At 37.6% G+C, this 19,848-nt stretch overlaps 1 protein-coding gene across 1 annotated transcript in view; it reads right to left on the bottom strand.

Annotated features, from left to right (window-relative positions):
* ESR1 (estrogen receptor 1) overlaps positions 1-19,848 on the bottom strand; it is a 154,807-nt gene that overhangs the window by 8,608 nt on the left and 126,351 nt on the right. Inside the window, 2 exon segments of the mRNA XM_027688528.1 lie at positions 866-999; positions 12,605-12,743. Of these exon segments, the coding sequence (XP_027544329.1) occupies positions 866-999; positions 12,605-12,743 (273 nt within the window).

The raw sequence follows: 19,848 nt of genomic DNA, 5'->3' as shown, positions 1-19,848 counted from the left end.
TTGGAAACTCTGGCATCTTTAGTCATTAGGTAACAACTTATACAGAGAATAGTGTCTAAAATTTTTTTTGGTGCATACATTATTATTTTAGATGTCTATAATTTGATGAGAATACTGTGGGTCTCATTTCTGCATTTGAAAATAAATTGTTTGTGTTTTTTTTCTCATTTCAAACAGAAAAGCGTCCTCTGGTGTGCAACAGAAATTTTCTGTTACATGCTTCAACTTAAATTTGCTTGTTTCAATCATCTGATGTAAAATTCAAGTCAGCTAACCTTCATATTTATATTTTTACCTATACCTACACTTGTTATCTAGTCACCTATTTTTGAAGTGTACTTCAGAATGAGACTTAAAGCCAAAAACATATTTATTAACCATAAAGGAAGTGGAAGGTGATGGCATCCATTTTAGATGCCTATAATTTAATATAAATTAAACTCTGATAAACTCAGTCACATTTTTGCCCTTATTTCCTTTCAGTTTTCCATCACTAATTAGGTAAGGTGTAGATTTACACCTTTGGATGCCCTAAGTGTGGTTCCAGCTACTCCAGTGTCTTGTAACCGAAGTTTTAAGACTTGCCAGCATTTAGTTTGAAACACTGCTCTGATTACAGTCCGCATCAGCTCTATACAGTGTGTCAGCTGTTCACTGCATTAATTTGCTGGGTCCCATCTATATCACTGAACAGGTTCAACTGCTTCCATCCCTGCCTGACAGTCCTGCCTGCATCTATGTTGACAGCCCCCTTTCAATTGCCGCTCTCTCAAAATGAAAACACTATTAACAACAAGCAGCATTCAAACACATGCAGAAGCAGCCACAATTACCCGAGTGACAGACAGCAAAGCACACTGCTTACCAGAATTGAGCAGGATGATGGACTTAAGGCACACGAATTCCTCCCCTTGAAGGTTCATCATGCGAAACCGAGCAGCAGTAGCCAGCAGCATGTCAAAGATTTCCACCATGCCCTCTACACATTTCCCTTGATTCCTGTGTGAATACAGTCCATAAGGAAAAAAAAACAGTATCTCTTTAGGCAAAGTAGTTTAGGTGAAGTTAGATACCTACCTTGAGGTATTCATGGGTGCAGGAACGACTTAGAAATTTCTGCGTTATTTTCAGAGTTAGGCAGCAGATCCAGCTCGACTGAAATCAGTGGGAGCTGCAGGAGCTCAGCATATTTGAAATACAGGTTTCTAATCAAATGCTTTTATTATCTAGGTTATTTGCCAACCAACAAACCTATCTGAAGTAGTAATTTCCAGTTCTCCTGAATTGCCTTCTACCTTTCTAACATAAGCTGATAATATTATCACATCTTAACACCTATGTGCTTAGTTGATAGGAAGGCCTATCTAGGAAGCCCTAGATAACTTTCCTGGAGGACAAATTAAGCAATAGATTTGAAAATTATCCTTATTACACCATCATGCTGTTGTCTTTGTGTACTCTCATCTTACTAAAAACAAGACAGCAAAAGCTTGTTTCCTGCAAAGTGTCAGAATGTATTCTCAGAAGAATCCTTAACTCTTGGCTATTGGGAAATGTTTAGGAAAGTTAGAGCAGTTGAATTAAAGGTCTTAAGTGATTGCATAAAAGTACTATGTGCATTAACTTTAGTAGGTCTGTAGAATCACAGTATCATCCAGGCTGGAAGACAATTCAGGATGTCTTTAGTCCAACCTCCCAGTCAAAGCAGGATCAGTTTACTCAAGGCTTTAGGAAACTCTGGTCTTGAAAATCTCCAAGGATGAAGAATGCACAACCTATCTCAGCTTAATTATTTTCATCGTCATGTTTTTTTCCTCCCCTATATCCAGTCAGAACCTCCTCTGCTTCAATTTATGATTCCTGTTTCTCAGTCTCTCGTCAGGCACACTAATAAAGATCTCTGATAACCTCCTTTTAGATGGTAGGTTAAGCAGATTTAAAAGCCCCTCCTTCTCCAGATTGAACAAATCCACTTCTCCCAGCCACAAGTCATGGAGTTCTGCCTTGGTGGCTCTCCACTATGTTTACTAAAGTTTATCAATGTCTTTCCTGTAATAAGCAGCACAAAGCTGGATGTGGTATTCTAGATATGGTCTAATGAGTGTCAAATAAAAACAGGATAGTCCCTTCCCTTGTTATACTGCCTACGCTACCACTGATAGTGGTAGCAGCACCAGGGCTATTCCACTGTATGTAGGAATAAGAACCTAGATCTTATTTAAGTCTTGGGGAAAACCTAGATATCAGAAATGTCTTTTACAGAAGCACGGGATCTAGCAAAAATTAATAGTGAAGGGTGCTTAGGTGAAGGGAACAGGTACTCAAGGATTCAATTGATGTTCTCATCAAACTTTTCATTCAAAGGGAAATGCCCAAGTAAGACAGATGCACCCATCAAACCAAAGCCCGTGTATTTGTTATCTGTCTGTCTTCTTGTATCATGATAGTTCATTTCATGACAAGGAACTATCATGGGATCCACAAGACTAGGAGAGGAAATGTCAGTAACTTGTTGAGGAAGCCTGTAAACAAGGCTTGTCACAGGATGTGTTCCTAAGCCTAAAGGCAGGTTAGCAAACAGGGGAGGTATCACTGAGAGAAAGCTGCAGTGGACAACTTTCACACCCCCAGTTAGAAGGGAGGACATTCACAGACTTGACTCAAATGCCTGTGCTCTGACACAGAAGGAGAATAGTACATCTGTACACAGACTTCAAAACAATAATGATCCTTATATACATTTATGCACATTTATATATATTTATATAAATTATTCTATATAAGCTAGTTCTATTAACAGACATTGATGAAAAAAAAAACTAAAAATCTGGTTTAAAGTGATTTTCACCTAGAGTCAGTCACAGAATACCAGAGCTGCTAATATTGGAGGTTGTCTGAAAATCATCTAGTTCAATGGCCTTGCTCAGGCCCATATCTTGTAGGATTTTTAGTATCTCCAAGGACTGAGATCCCAAAACCTCTTCTCCTGTCACTGAGATGAATCTTCCACTGACTCCTTTACCTCCCCCTTCCATCAGGTATTTATACACATTAATCAGATCTGAGTCTTCTCAGCCTCTCCTTATATGGGATATGTTCCATATGTTCCAGTCCATTAATCATTTTTGTGACCCTTCACTGGCCTCACTCCAGTATGTGCATGTCTGTCTTGTACTGGGTAGCTCAGAACTGGACACAGCACTCCAGATTTGCAGCAGCAAGGATGAGCAGTGAGTAAGTATCACCTACCTCTAGCTGCTGTTAATGCTTTTCCTAATGCAGTCTGCGAGGGGAGCATTGCTGGCTCAGAAAGCATCCAGTTGTGCTGAATTCCCCAAAACATTATTCCCCCATCATGTTGTTCTGCAGACACTTCTGTATTTCTGTGCATGCAAATACTCAGGAAGGTTTACCACTAATATATTTTGTTGATTATGTCTCTCCTGTACACATCATCCTGGTTTAAAGCTCCCTCACCACGTTGGCCAGTCTGTGGAAATTATGCTTGTGTCCCACTTTATGATCCTGATCCCATCTCCCCCTAAACATCCTTGATCCTCAGAGCAAGTTGCGTGATTAAAAACATTGAATCCCCGTTGTTGACACCAGCTATGCAACCAGCTGCTGATCTACAGGATATGTCCATTCTGCCTCAAGCCCTTTCTTCTCAGTGGCCCCAGTGGACTGGACCACCTGGGCTTCCATCCTTTTGACCCCTGCCCTCAGAGCCAACAAGTCAACCACGTGTCTTTCCTGACTAGATCAACAGAGAATGATCCACCTAGGTAGACAGAGCAAGAGTAGTACACTATACATTTCAGCAGTGGTGAATCAGGTCTGAAACATATAAACAATTAGCAACTAAGCATCTTTAATTTTTTTTTTAAATACAATGTGAAATGGATCCACAAATATGTCAGACAGGAAAAATGGCTAAAATGCTGCTATAATAATTCCAAGAAAACTAATATTATTTTTTGGTCACATTTGACACGTTTAGATTAGAAAATTACTATGAAGGCTCTCCATTAGGGAAAAATTCTCTTCATATCAGAAATGCAAAGAAAGTTTAATTTTGGAATTAAACAGCATCCTAATATAATGTGACCTAGAACTGGGGCCTGAGTTTTTGAGGTCAGAGTGACTAGATGAAGAAGCAATCTTAAAAGTTATGCAGGGACTATCTTGAATCCAGAAATTATTTCATTTTCTCTGAAAAATCCCCAAGGGATTTTTTTTCTACCAGCTGAAAATTTTGAAGATCATAATAAGATGGGTTTCTTTGTTTCTTTTTTTTTTTTCTTTTTAAGAGTTCATCACTTTAAGCACTACCCAGCACCTCCACAGACTCTGGAAGTGTCTTCCTGATTTACATTTCGGTTGTTTGAGTTACAGAGTTACAGTTACAGAATTGGGTAGTCTTTGAATTTTGCTCAAAGATGCAGTAAAGACATGACAAAAAGACATTTATTTTTCATTGTTTTAACATTTATAATTCTGTCTCTTTTAATTTTTTTTTCATTCTGTGGGGTCTACAATATAATAATACATCTCAAAATCCAACAATAAAGTGAAAGATGAAAGAGAAATTTAATTATTTCAACATATTCCCTAACTCTGTACGAGTTAATCCATTCAGCTCTATCAAGTAAGTAGCCTGATAAGACAATTGTTTGAGTTGGGTTTTCAGGATGAAATCTATTGCTATTAAAGATGTGATGAAAATTAAATACACAATTGTTTTTCAAATTTATTTTGAAGTGCAAATTTGGACATACTTATTGCCTATGGGCTTTTCCCCTTTGAAATAAATACAAGCAGAAGGTCAATAGAGAGTCATTCTGAATCAAGCACCTGTGATCACTTTGATTCCATTTTTCTAATAAGTGAATGGTAATTAATACATCCACAATTACACAGTACCAAATGAAATGTTGTGCATTTTATTCAAGTGACAGACAAGTGTAATGCCCTCAGACATTTGGAGCATTTTACAAGTTGAGGGACAAGCAAAACATATTCAGATTTCATCTTGATATTCTTCTATTGTATCTAATTTTCTGTCTATCAAAACATCTGCATAAATAACTTAAAAGATTCTTTTCAGATGTAGTGAGAAACTTTCAGAAAAAAAGCCACAAAAGCAATAAATTATTCAGCCACCCTGTCATATAGGGAATGCTGTAATTCTTTTTGCTATTCGTGCTAGCTGCAGTTTAAAGAGATCCATGGCCTTCTGCCATTGCTCATTATGAAAGTCAGTAAAAGGAAAATTCTTCAATTTTTATTCATAGACAATGAAAAATCTCCATCAAGCACTGGAGGAGGATGAGAAGAAGTTCCCAAATTAAAAACAACCCTGAAAAACAGACTAGCTTTCTCTGTAAAATGAAGGAAACCTGATAGAAACATGGAAATACTGACTACATTTAACCGAAATTTTAAAAGTCCCTAGACAGATTTCTTGCTGCGAGATATTTTTTACAATCATGACAAGAAAATAACATTAGAAAACAACATGAGGACAGCTGTACTGTCTCATATCAAAGGTATGTTTAACTATGGGTTAAGCATATAGGCACTTGGATCTGCTGATTACAAGTGACTACCTCTGGTCCTAGGTTGGAAGAGATAATAACTTGTGGATTACCACACATCTTCTCAACATGATCATGACTTTATGCAACTCCTTTATGCTTCTTCTAATGAGCATCACAGGCAGAGAAGTTAGTTTATTTAGTTATGCTTTGGAGCAAAGCTTGTATCTCTATTTGATTGCCCATGCAACACCTCTGGGTACCTCTCCTATTCTTTCAATATTCCTGTTAAGACAAGGAAAATCAGAAAGGCAGAGTTTTCCAAGTACAGATGCAGCACAGAACTAAACAGAGGAATAACAATGCTCCGTATTATTTCAATTTCCTGTTGATTCTCGGGGGGAAGGAAAATTGCAGTCTCTACTTCTAAACTGCTGTCAAGCAAAGAACTGCTGGTTCCGTAGAACTGATTGCTGTTAACAGTGAGAGGGAAAGATCAACTGGAATGCAGTTTAGGAAGATTAGGATTATTCTTCTCGTATATGCATCAGTTCACATTTGTCTACATAAAATTTGGAACTTGTTTAATACTTTTTGGTTACCCAACAAGATCTCCCACATCTACTTGCTTGTTATTTTTTTTAAAAGGACTTCAATGTATTCATGGCTTCCTCTTACAAAATGCATGGTGACTCTTTATAACTACGTCATATTTATTCACATTTCAGAAAATTTTCTTCTTTAGATGTCATCCCATCAGTTTCCTTACAGTGTTCACCAGGCTTAATGGGTAGAAGTTCCACCCACCTTCGTAAAATGCAGCATTGCATTTCCCGTTTTGCTGATACTGAGAGTGTTTCAGATGAGAAGTCATCCACCCCAGTCAGCAAGTAAGCTATTTCCATCACAAGTTTCTTTAAAATTATGTTTGATATCTTTTTTGATGATCTGGGTGGGGACATTGACTCCATCGTCAGCAAATTTGTAGATGATGCCAAGTTGGAGGAGAGTGTCAATCTGCTGGAGGGTAGGAGGGCTCTGCAGAGGGACCTGGACAGGACGGATAGATGGGCTGAATCCAATGGTATGATGTTTAACAAGGCCAAGTGCCCGTTTCTGCACAACCCCTTGCAGCGCTACAGGCTGGGGACAGAGTGGCTGGAGAGCAGCCAGGCAGAAAGGGACCTGGGAGTCTGGATTGAAAGGAAGCTGAACATGAGCCAGCAGTGTGCCCAGGTGGCCAAGAAGGCCAATGGCATCCTGGCCTGTATCAGGAACAGTGTGGCCAACAGGTCCAGGGAAGTGATTCTGCCCCTCTACTCAGCACTAGTTAGGCTGTACCTTGAGTACTGTGACCAGTTCTGGGCCCCTCAGTTTAGGAAGGATATTGAGGTGCTGGAGAGTATTCAAAGAAGTGCAATGAGGCTGGTGAAGGGACTGGAACACAAGCCCTGTGAGGAGCAGCTGAGGGAGCTGGGGTCATTCAGCCTGGAAAAGAGGAGGCTCAGTGGAGACCTCATCACTCTCTACAACTACCTGAAAGGAGGTTGTAGTCAGGTGGGGGTTGGTCTCTTCTCCCAAGCAACCAGCAGTAGGACAAGAGGGCATGGTCTTAAGCTGTGCCGAGGGAGGTTTAGATTAGACATTAGGAAGAAGTTCTTTACAGAGAGAGTGATCAGACATTGCGCTGTCCAGAGAGGTGGTGGATTCACTGTCCCTGGAGGTATTTAAGAAGAGACTGGATGTGGCACTTAGTGCCATGGTCTAATTGACGAGGTGGTGTTGGGTCATAGGTTGGACTCGATGATCTCAGAAGTCTTTTCCAACATAGTTGATTCTGTGATTCTATGATATTTAGAGCCTTTGAGTAAGCTATGAACAGCATGATATCTGAATGCAATGAATCCTTTAAAAATATAATAAAATATGACTTTCTTATTCCTGAAGAAACACTACATTTTCTTCAAAATTATAAACAGCCTATTGTCAGGCCTGACAAATATCAGCCCTGGTCTAATGACATTTTTAAAGCCTAGTTCTTGGGAACCCTCCAGACAGGAAACATCTGGTTTGTCCCACCAGAAACCTAAACCTTCTACTTCTAAATTTGCCTTATACAATATACTCACTTTCAAAAACAGAATACAAAAGACTTACATTTATTCTGGGCTTTCTTTGATTTTATCAGGTACTGTACATTAATTGCAAGTACTGTGAGTGTGCCATTGTATTTCCTGATTGAGCGTGTTTTTCAAATCTATAATTATTGTCATTTGAGTATTTTTAATAGCATCAGTTGTATACTGTAAAATTGTACCAGTTATGTGTAACTGGCAGACTGTTAAAATTCCTGATTTTGAACCAAGACTCAAGTGTCTGCATAGTACATTAACAGAATAAGAAAGGGCGCATTACCCTACAAAATACACTGTCTGATTACAATGCAGAGTAGGAACAGAAAGAGATAATGTGAGGATATTCATCCATAGAGATGACAGCAATCTACACATACTGGCAGCTTAATTGTTGAGTAATTATTTTTTATAGGCAAAGCAAAATTTTAAGAAGGAACTTAGAATTAATAACAAAGGGCTGCTTTACGGATATTTTCAAGGGGTCTTCCAACTGTGAATTGTTGCATAGGAAAATTAAAGAGGTATATATTTGAAAATGTAACAAGTAGGCTCTCATGGAATGAGAAAAGACAGTCTCTAAAAGATCTTCAGAGACAAGATAAGCATATGTGTAGTATGACCCCAGTAGGAGGAGTGAGCTGGTAGAAAAAAAATCACCTTTATTCAAAAAAAGAGCAAAGTTAGAATGTTATTTTTATGGTGTTTCAGACAGATATTAACAAGATAAGACTGTACTTATCTAGCCAAAAGATAAAGAAGTTGCAAAATAAGATTTGATGTGACCTGAGCTTTATGTATAAATGTACAAATGACTACCTATCTTCCAAGATTGTTAACAGAAAGATTCTGTTAGAATCAGGAGAAGCCTGAATGTGAAAAATGAAAGGGATGTCCAAATCAGAGACATGTCTGCCATCGAAAGGTCAGAGAGATAGAGAGGCATGAACAAAATATGGTAAAGCTCCATATTAACAATACTGAATTTTCACTAAATGCAGAAAAACACAGGTTAGAGACAGATCTGGGTTTTACCATCTGTAGTTGGTGACAGGATTCTAGACAGTAGCTAAGTTAACATTTGCAAATGCTGTTAACCACAGATTCTTTTTCATTATTTAGATCCCTGTTACAGGGAAAGTGTGATGTGGATTCAGGACAGAATGCTGCTGCTCCAGCTGGATCCCTGCAAAATCTATGAGGCTTGATGGGATTCATCCAAGAATCCTCAAAGACCTAGCTGATGTCATAACAAAACCTCTCTCAATGATTTTTGAGAGGTCTTGGGGATCCAGATAGGTCCCAGCTGACTGAAAGCCAGCAAATGTTGTCCCAGTTTTCAAGAAGAGCAAGAAGGAGGATTTCGGAAACTACAGGCCTGTCAGTCTCATTTCAGTGCCTGGTAAAGTTACGGAGAACATTATTCAGGAAATAGTGAAAAACATCTGAAATACAACACAGTCATTGGTCACAGCCAGCACAGCTTCATGAGAGGAAAGTCCTGCTTACCAAAACTGATTTCCTCCTATGACAAGGTAACCCACCTAGGTGATCAAGGGAAGCCAGCTGATGTAATCTTTTTAGATTTCAGTAAAGCTTTCAATGCTGTCTTTCACAGGATCCTTCTGGACAAGATGTCCAGCACACAGCTGGATAAACACATCATGTGGTAGATGAGCAACTGGCTCACAGGTCAAGCACGGAGAGTAATAGTGAATGGGGTAACATCAGACTGGTAAGGCCCTGTTTTTTCAACATCCTCATAAATGACTTGAATGTAGGACTGGAAGGGACATTGAGCAAGTTTGCAGATGACACAAAACTGGGAGGAGCTGTTGACTCCCTTGAAGGCAGGGTGGCCCTGCAGAGAGATCTCAACAAATCAGAGGAATGAGCAACCACCAACCATATGAAGTTCAACAAGAGGAAGTGCTGGACCCAGAATGGGACAACCCTGGATGTTCCTACACATGGGGGAATGAGATACTGGAAAGCAGTGCCACAGAAAAAGGACCTAGGGGTCCTAGTTGAATATGAGTCAGCAGTGCGCTGGTAGCCAGGAGGGCCAACCGTGTTCTGGAGGGCATCAGGCAAAGCATCGCCAGCCAGATGAGGGAGGGGATTGTCCCACTCTGCTCTGCACTGGTGTGGCCTCACCTTGAATATTGCGTGCAGTTTTGGGCACCATAATATAAGAAAGTTATCAAGCTGTTAGAGAGTGTCCAAGGAGGGCAATGAAGATGGTGAAGGGCTTTGAGGGGAAGCCAGACGAGGAGTGGCTGAGGTCACTTGGTCTGTTCAGCCTCGAGAAGAGGAGACTGAGGGGAGATCTCATTGCAGTCTACAACTTCCTCATGAAGGAAGAGCAAGGGCAGGCACTGATCTCTTCTCTGTGGTGATCAGTGACAGAACCAGGGGGAATGGCCTGAAGTTGTGTTCTTCACCCAGAGGGTGGTTGACAGCAGGAACAGTCTCCCCAGGGAAGTGGTCACAGCACCAATTCTGATGTAGTTCAAGAAACATTTTCATGATACTCTTGGGCACATGGCATGACTCTTGGGGATGGTCCTGTGCAGGGTCAGGAGTTGAACTTGATGAACCTTGTGGGTCCCTTCAAACTCGGTCCATTCTGTGATGTTGTTATTCTATGATTCTGTGAATTTTGATACTACTGTGGTATTTGCCCACATACTTGACACAGTTGAAGGACTCCATCGAGTTAAATAGGCTTTGAATCAGTGACTGTCCTGCCCTCTCAAACTCGACAAACAATACACTTTTGCCCTATAATATTCTCAAAAGGCAATTTGCCTAAGTCAAATTGGCACATCCAAATATCGTTAGCATTAATTAACTAGTAAATCAACAATTATTTTACTAGTTAGCATATCAGTGCTCCCTAGAGTCAAGTCATTTGTTATTCTATTTTCTGCAAATATCCCTACCAATTAGAGTGAGGCAAGTATATGATGACTTAGAAACATGATTCTTATTATTTGAAAATTAGAAGATGTAATAGATCTACATTTTTAGAAAGTCTTGCTTGAAAGTCAGAAAACATTTTTGAGCTCTAAAGTAATATGTGGTTCCAGTTGCATGCAGTTGTTTTCTTTAATCCAACAGAGTTGAATTAAAACTGTGTGAATCAACTGCTCAAACTCCATTTTACTCATAGCATGGGGATTTTTAGTTGAGGAAGACCAAATTTTCAAGTGTTTCTCTGGCTATGTTTTCTTAGCTAAGATGAGGAAAAATTATATTCTGGCTATGTCTGATCTTCAATTTTCATTTTTTTCTTACAGCTGTCTCTTCATTTTTCAGTTTTTTCTCTCTGTATTGTGTAATGTGAAACAACTGTCTTGGTCTTTGGAAATTATATTGCAACTTACAGTAGTTTTCAATAAAACACTACACTTATATTCCTAAAGTAGTACATTTTACTTCTTATGTGCACTTAAAATTATTTTTAAACTGTTCTTTTGGTTTTGTTTTTGGGAAAACTATATTTACATTTAGGTGAGCAGATATTTTCTGTACATAAAATGAGAATGTATTTTATACGTATCTATAGTTCTATAGCTCAGAGACCATGTGCTTACACAAGTAGAATAGAGTTTCTCCTAATAAATACTTCTCTATACTATAAAATATTATATTTTATACTGTTAGGTATTAGCAATTCTATTTTACTAAAATACTAAAAATAAATCTGATTTTTTTGCAAAGAGAGGACAGGGGAATCAAAGGATTAACACTGCACAAAGGCAACCATGAAAACTCAGCACTCCACAGTTAAGAGAGTAAGTTGATCAAAAGACATTTTTCTGCTATTAAGCATTCTGACTCATTTACACAACTAATGGTTGCAGTAGCTGGAGGCACTGCCCTTGACCTTCTTTTGCCACCCCTCTGCTGTATCTCACTGCCCCTGCAGATACATGATGCGACCAGAAGCTTGCCCAGCTCTTATCTGCCTCACTGTATACTCTGTCTCCTCAGCTCAGCTCTTCCTCCACTCCCAAAATGCCACAGGATGCCAAACTCTGTCCTGTAGTGATCAGTGTGCACACATAAGCTCTCCCAACTCTGCTGTGTGGGCAGTAGTCTTAAACTAAGAAGAGTACCAATAGCTAAGATGACTATATCCTAACAAACTTTTTCTGAAAATTTTAACTGAAATATTTTCATGAAATTTTTCCCATGACTAAGAAAAAGAGAACTTGAGTTTGCACTAAGATATCTAGAAAATATGTTTTAAATTATCAATCTTTCTTCTTTTATTGTGAAGACTGCCAGCTAAAATCCAGGATATTCTTGTAGAGCAGAGATGCATATTTTTCTCTCTCAGAAATACCTAGAGCATATTAGCAAGACTGGCTAGAAAAGGCTTAGGGAAGCAAGCAGGTATGTGTTTGATATATTTGACTCCAGTTTTCATGGAAAAAAATCCAAAACTTAATGTTTTCTCTATAAATAAATAAGATTGCAATTGAGATTAAGGATTTTCATCCAAAATTTTGGCTGACTGCTTGGATAAATCCATTCTAACTAAGAAAAACTAGGAAGATTTTAGGTAAGAAAAAATAAGTATCTGAATTAAAGTGATTAGTGTTCAGTATTTAATTTTAATTTTAATTAGTTTTGCAACAAACAGTACAGATTATAGGAGGCATTTACTGCTGCCTTTGAAAGAAAGTGCTTCAACCAGCAGATGAATTTCAGATGTGTTACTTGTCTAATAAATGACCAGCATCACATTCCAGAGCATTTCTACATTTTTCAGAGTTCCTTTTCCAGTTTCACTTACTATAAGCCTGCTTGAACGTGAAGTACTGTCAAACTCTAGTATTGGTGAGATGATTATGAGCTAAAAATTAATCTGATTGCAGTAGCAATAAATTAATGTAAATAATTCACAGCAACATGCAGACTGACCTGTCCAGTAATAGGTTAGGTGCAAATAAAAGCTTTCCTGGGTGTTCCATGGAGCGCCAGACTAAGCCGATCATCAGTATCTCTAACCAGGCACATTCCAGTAGATGGACCTGATCATGGAGTGTTAAATCCACAAATCCTGAAAGAATAAATAGGAGACAGTAAAAACATTCCAGTTTTGTAAGTGGAACAACATTATTCAGAGAACCAGGTTAAAAAGTGCATTAAAGCTGGATAACCAAAAAGAGCAATAAAAGAGACACTTTTTCTCTTTTCATTTTGGGCTGAGTTTTGTCTATTACTAGATCCATCCTAATAATTATTCCATCCTACAGAACAGTCAGTATTTTCTGACACTCTTGGTGTCCCGGCTGTACCCCTTGCCAAAAGCAGAGCAAGAGCCAGGACAGCATCTCTATCCCCACACCTATTGCCAGTGGCCTGGGAAGCCAGGTGAACACTGTAGAAAGGGGCATCTCTCCACCTCAGTGCCATGTTGCTTGGGGCATGATGGAGGTAAAATTTTCCTGGTGGAATGCTGTTTTATAGACTCATGAACAATTCACCATACTGCAAGTGCTGTACTTGTGTGGAAGAGGGCCCAGATATAGCATTTCAAATAAACTAGTAAGCAAATGCTGATCACTGCATTCAGAATTCACTGATGAAACACTTGTTTATATTTCTATTGGTATATAGCACCTGGAGGAAGGAGGTGACCTCTCTTACTCTGTATTTAAACGCTGGAAACAATGAATGCAAAATTAAGAGATTGCTTATAACAATACTATAAAATACTAATATGAAAGAATAATGATGAAGGTAGATATGAAAACATAATCACAGTGGTCCTTCCTGTGTTCATTACATGGAACAGATTGTATTATTCTCTATTTGAGTACCTCACTTTTCATGAATGTTACCTTCAATCCAAAGGGGAGATTGCATTGTTCAATTCATTAAACCTTGCATAACTAATTCCTTGAAATTAGAAGGAACTTCCTAAATTGAAATGTGTAGAAGCTCCCTTAAAAGTTCCCTTATCTTTTCCTCACTGTTATGAGTGTAACACATTATTATATAAACTTTGCCATATTTTTCTTCTTTGGTAATTATTATTTACACTAGTCTTCAGAATAGAGGTTAGAGGGTAAACTACCTTACCAGTTCAGTAAATGGCAGAATTTTCCTTCTGTGTTGTGTCCTCTCTAGAGGTATATACTAAGTCAGGTATATTTGAGGAATATACCTGACATAATCTCAAGTGCTATTTTGAGAAAAAGGAAGAAAAAAGGCATGTGTTTCTAAAGATAAGTGTTGTGCTATGAAATATATTTTTCAAATAAAGAAGTAGAGAAGAAAAAATACAGTTCACAATAACTTAAAAAATACTGTTATGTTTGGTAAAACACTTGTTGATATAATTATTTTTAATGAAAATATCTGATTGAGCTAATCAATCTATTCACAAAGAATCATTCCAAAAAAGGAAATAGCTTTGACATATCTGAGATAAAACCCACCTATCAATCATTAGAAGTGAATTTAGACAGTTACATTATCTGCTGTTTTTATGAAAGTGGTAACAATAGGAGAAAAAATAATTGCCTTTTCCTGTATTTCCCCTTTATTACCAAATACAATTTTCAGACTTCAAAGACTGATGGAATGGCATTTATCTGAGTCACCAAACAGCCTGAACAATAGAGCCGAAACTTAAAAGAGAAACATTCTTAACAACAAAGCACTCGAACAAAATTGGCAGAAAGAAACTGTCAGTATATGGAGAACAAATAATAACCCCCATGTTTCCTTTTAAGTATTACCTTAGTATGACAACACATAATAACGCAGTGATTTTCCTATACTTGAAGAGTATGAGAGAAATGCAGGGACACAGATCCAGGTGTGGTGCCTGAAGTTTGGAATCAGTGCCTTACAAGTCAGTTATATTGCCATCATTTCACATGGCTGCATACTTTCCTGCAACAGATTGTTTTGATTGTTGCAGAAAAACTGAGCTTGTTACAACAGTGGCAATTCACTTTCCTTAAAACTCTGCCTATTCTACAATATTCTGGACACCAAAATGCTTTGCTTTGTCTCCACACTGTCTCAGTCTTTATTTTTGTTATGCTTATTCTCAAACCCCTTTTAAGCCCTTTTTATTAGCTCTATTTTCCCCATCCCCACAGACAAAATTCAGATTGCACTGAGGCCAAGTAATCCGCACAAAAACTAAAGAGAGAAAGTAAAAAATAAAGCTAATAAATTACCTCACTAATACTGTAGAGCAGTGATATTTTGTTGGACTGCTGAAAATAGAAATATACTACCTGACATCTTTTAAAGTAGTTGAATGTGAATACTTTGCATTAAAAAGTCCTAAAAGGGTTGGTCAACAATATTAATGTTGTCTAGAATTTTAACTCCAATTTCATAGAATCATAGAATCATAGAATCAGTTGGGTTGGAAGGGACCTCCGAGATCACCAAGTCCAACCCTTGATCCACCACCACCGTGGTTACTAGACCGTGGCACTAGACCATGGCACCTTTCAGCAAAGTTAGGAAAATTTCAAAAACGTAGGAATGGAAAGAAAAATTATTGTGGGTCCATAGTTTAAAGAATTAAATGATCAGTAAGCCTGACTACTACCTTGGGTATCAGAGCTAACACAAACTTTGATTAATGCAGGTTTAAAAGTCTGTATTATAATAATACATATCAATCGTAATTCATAGAAAAAACTTATCAAATTGCCTTGATGGCTTTTTTACATGACATTTTAAGTTTATTATCTTACTGTAGATAAAACTAGTGAGTTAGTTTAGTTGATAAAACTAAACACCTTGCCCAGAGAAGCTGTGGATGCCCCATCCCTGGAAGTGTTCAAGGCCAGGCTGGACAGGACTTTGAACAAACTGGTCTAGTGGAAGGCATCTCTGCCCATGGCAGGGGGGTTGGAGCAAGATGATCTTTAAGGTCCCTTCCAACCCAAACCACTCTATGATTCTATGAAATAACAGTTTTGATGAATCCAAGTTCTATGAGACATTTGATTTTGTAAAAACATGCAACACACTAACTGAATGAAAATATTTTAAATTACATATCTCAGTATGGTAAAAGGGTAATAATAAATTGAAGTGTTTCTAAAGAAAGGATATACAGTTTACCTCTCTACCCTAGACAAATTTTTAATGATGATATGGAAAAAACAGAAATCATAATTCAGATGTCCTGTTGGCATGTGGGAAATAATGCAAAAGTAGGTTGATGATGTAAGCAATGTAAATCACTCACTAGCTTCATCATAAATTTAAACCAAGAACATTCAGCATATTTACAAGACAAAGCTATGATATAACTATACAGTAGCAGTTATGAAAAGGAGATGGAAATGATGGAGAAATAGCACTCCAGTTTGAGCTATATCTAATGGAGACACTGAACTTTACAAAAATCCAGGGAGAGCATAAGAAAGTTGAATTACCTCGGTGTTACCTGAATCTGGTAACCATCCTTCAAGTGGGATAAGAAGTTGGACAGAATGGTAGAGAAACATCAAAATGAATAAAGCATTGAAAAATACGCCCTCTAGTGAGGAATAAAAGGAATTTAGTTACTCTTTGTGAAGCTAAATAGTCTAGAGGGGTTAAAGGACAGCAATGGGTAAATATCCAAAGAAAAAGAGAATAGCATTACAAAAGGTAATAAGATAACATAGAGAAGCTCATGCTGGAAACTAAATGTGCTCCACGTCAGACTACAAAAGAGGGGCCATTGTTAACAACAAAAGTAGTTATAATCTAAGCAACATATTAAGTTTCCCTGAATTTTCTATCATTAGAAACATTAATCAAGATTTAATGATTATTTTTAAGACAAAGTCTTGTTCAAGCAAGTTAATTCAGAATAATGTCACAGAAGGTTAAATTAAACTATGAATAAATCATTAATCACTTCATCATTTAGAGCCATTTTAATGTTGCTGAAATTATGTGTAGTGTGCACAGCATTCTCAAATATCAGTGTTCTTTTAATGTTGGCAAGTTTTGAAAAGTATTCAAAAAGTATTTTTTAATTCTAAATTTTTGGTTACTGTGCTTTAAGGAAGAAGAAAGACATTCACTTCAGTGTTCATAAATTAATTAACTGCAGTTTAGATGTAACCTATATCTGACTCTATACACCAGACTGACCAATTGCATGACATTATGAGACATATCAAAATCCTCATGTGACCAAAGCCCACAAGACCTAGATTGCCAGTAATCCATTCATCTATCATATGCTTGGCAGGAGAAAGACACTTACAGAATAAAGCCATGGCTAGACCATCTTTTTTTTCAAATAAAGATAAATTAACAGCATTTTCGAGTGATTACCAACAACAAACACAATGATTGTTCCACGAACTCTTGTATGAATATGGAAATCTGAACTTCTGAAAAGCCAGAATGGTCTTCAGAGTACTCAGCTGGGAGTAGGTGGCAAATACAGTTACGTGTAGAACACAAAACTGTAATTTTCAAATTAAACTGACTATCTAATGTAAAGCAGCAGTACATGCTGCATCAGTGACAATATGATATAAATCTCTCTCTTTTGGACAATAATACAGCACAAAGCAGCAGTGGGTCCATGGAGGAAAAGCTATTAAAAGCCCTGTTGTGGCAAGCATGGTTCTCTAGGGAGGGCATTAGATTTGGGAAGCGAAAATTGTATGAGCCTACCATCCTAAAAAAATGAAGGCAGTATCCATTTACTCTTTGTAACCTGGAAGTTTGGGTAGCTGCCCAAGAGCAACACAAGGACTGCTGGAAGTAGTATTTAATAAAGCTTACAAACCTGAGAAGAGAGAAGTGATTTATACACTAAATTGCTTGATTGCAGTAAGGAACAACAGAAAGCTCAGATGATTTTCATTTATTGCTACTGTTAGGATACATTGTGAACCCTGAAGTCCTCTGAAATAACCACTACCTACATATGCATATGTATGTATATGTGTGTGTGTAAAATTATACCAATCATTTTGAAACTAATAAATTCATCATTTGCCTCAGTGACTTTTGACCAAATAAGCAGATTTCTGTTTTATCAGAAACAATTTCTCTAGCAATTACCATTCTCTGAGACCCAATAGCCAGCATCATTGGAGATTCAATCCTACAACAGTAAGTCCTCCATTGGGTCCTTACTACCATTTGGAAATCATTATCACAATTTTGCAGCTTCTACTCATACTCATAAGACACAACTACAGGGTGTTCAAACTGTTCAAAATCAGTCACATAGAGGTGAAGACAAATGATAGAGAAACCTGTTTACATCTGATCCAACTCTAATCCAACCTATATGTTTATACTATATCTCTTAATTACCATGATGGATACCTAAAATATAAATGTCAGCCAATTTTTGCAAGACTATAAACAACATTGTGTCATAAAGAATGACTCTGTGTCCAGATGTTTTGAAGGAAAGTAAAGTAAAAGCAATAAATAGTTTTTAAAGCAATAGTGAAGCTCTATCTAGCAAAGTATCCCATTTACAACAGCAATTGATACGACATGCTTATGACAAAACTTGCAGCAGGAGAAACATATGCTTCTACAGGAAGTTTTCTCAGGTTCCAGAAATATGTGGTTTGGACTTGCAGAGCCAAAGATGGTCTTTTTGTGTTATCCTGCTCACCTTTGAAACAATCTTGTCCTTCTTGGAGCATTTTCCAGTTAAACTATGTTCTTTCAGAGACAGTGAGACTAGAACTGCACAGGTTTTCAGTCTGCCCTTGTCTTCATCACATTAGTCAATAACATCCATAATTTTTATCACCAATATTCACACCCTTTTTTTCCAGCTAACTTATTAGTAAGCTGAACAACATATGCCTAACTATTGATCTTTAAAGGTTATCTCTTTCCTAAATGTCCTGTCCGCTTGCCTGTAAAGTCTTTAACTTGACAGAAACATGAAATTTTTTAGTATTTCCTATAGCAAAAAAATAGGATGTTATACTACACAAAATGTTGTGGGAAATCAAAACACTCCTACATTGTGTGTTTTAAATCTGCACAGACAGACAACTATTTTTTTCTGTCTTACTGCAGTGTTTTGAAAAGTGGCAACAACCGCAGAAAAAGGCTGTTATTTACAATTCAGTACAGTATCTCAATTATGTGATGGTCATGTAATAGGCAACATTTGGAACAAAACACTAATTAGGTTGGCAAAGACAGGAGGAAAGTAGTGGTGGGTGCTGCAACATAATTGCTAGCAACCATCCAGTAAAACAACCAAATTAAGAGAGGTTTGTATAGAGAAAAATATCTAAGTGGATGAAAGGTAAACAGCAAAATAATTCCTACGGCAAGTTCTGTTCTCAAAAAACAGCCAGAAAGAGGAAAAACAGCATCTGTTCCTCATAACCTAAAGCACATTGGAGGACCAATACCTCAGTCACCACTGTTTGATGAAGTGGTGAGATCTGTGCCTGCTGTAATGCCACAAGCTTGGTGTCCAACCTCTCCACTTTAAGCAGAGTGGTGAGACAGCATCTAGGCATTTATCTAGCACATAAGATGATGTTTTGTTCTGAAATTGCATGGATCACTCAGCCTCTGCAACCCTGCAGGCTGAGCCCTGAAACCTCTTAGTTTAAGAGGTGGTTAAAACCCACACCTTGACTACAGCCTTGCCTGTACACAACAACGGCAGAGCAAAACAGAATCCAAAGACAAGTGAATCAGAGAATCAAAAACACTGTTTTCCTTGAGCCTTGGTATTCACACAGCTATTTCTATAATGCTACTTACTCTTAATTCTTTCAACAGACCTTCAGACTAAAATTATAAGACACTTTTATTAAATTCTCCCTCCTGAGGGCACTTACAGTGTGACATATTGGCATATTGGCTTAATTGTTTACACACCACCAGTGTTTTAAATTAAGACTTATTTTGAAGACTGAAGATCAAAGATCTCTAAACCTCAACATTTTCAATCCAAATATTTTGCTAAAAGAGTAGTCTTGTTATTTCAATTTTTTTTAAAGGGACATGGTTTTTGTTTCTGTAAATGCAGTCAGAAAAAAATTAGCTACAATTTACTGAGTTCCGGGGAGGAAAGTCTGAAAGGCAAACATAAAGCAAGTGGCATAATTGTAAGAGCCTCTAACTACTTTGTCTGCTTTTTTCGCAATTCTCTATTTTTCCTGCCTGTATAATTATAATAT

The sequence above is a fragment of the Neopelma chrysocephalum genome, unplaced genomic scaffold (assembly GCF_003984885.1).
Source record: "Neopelma chrysocephalum unplaced genomic scaffold, ASM398488v2 Primary Assembly neopelma1_23, whole genome shotgun sequence".
NCBI lineage: Eukaryota > Metazoa > Chordata > Aves > Passeriformes > Pipridae > Neopelma > Neopelma chrysocephalum.
The sequence above is the reverse complement of the archived record's forward strand: the minus strand, read 5'-3'. Positions and strand labels throughout refer to the sequence as shown.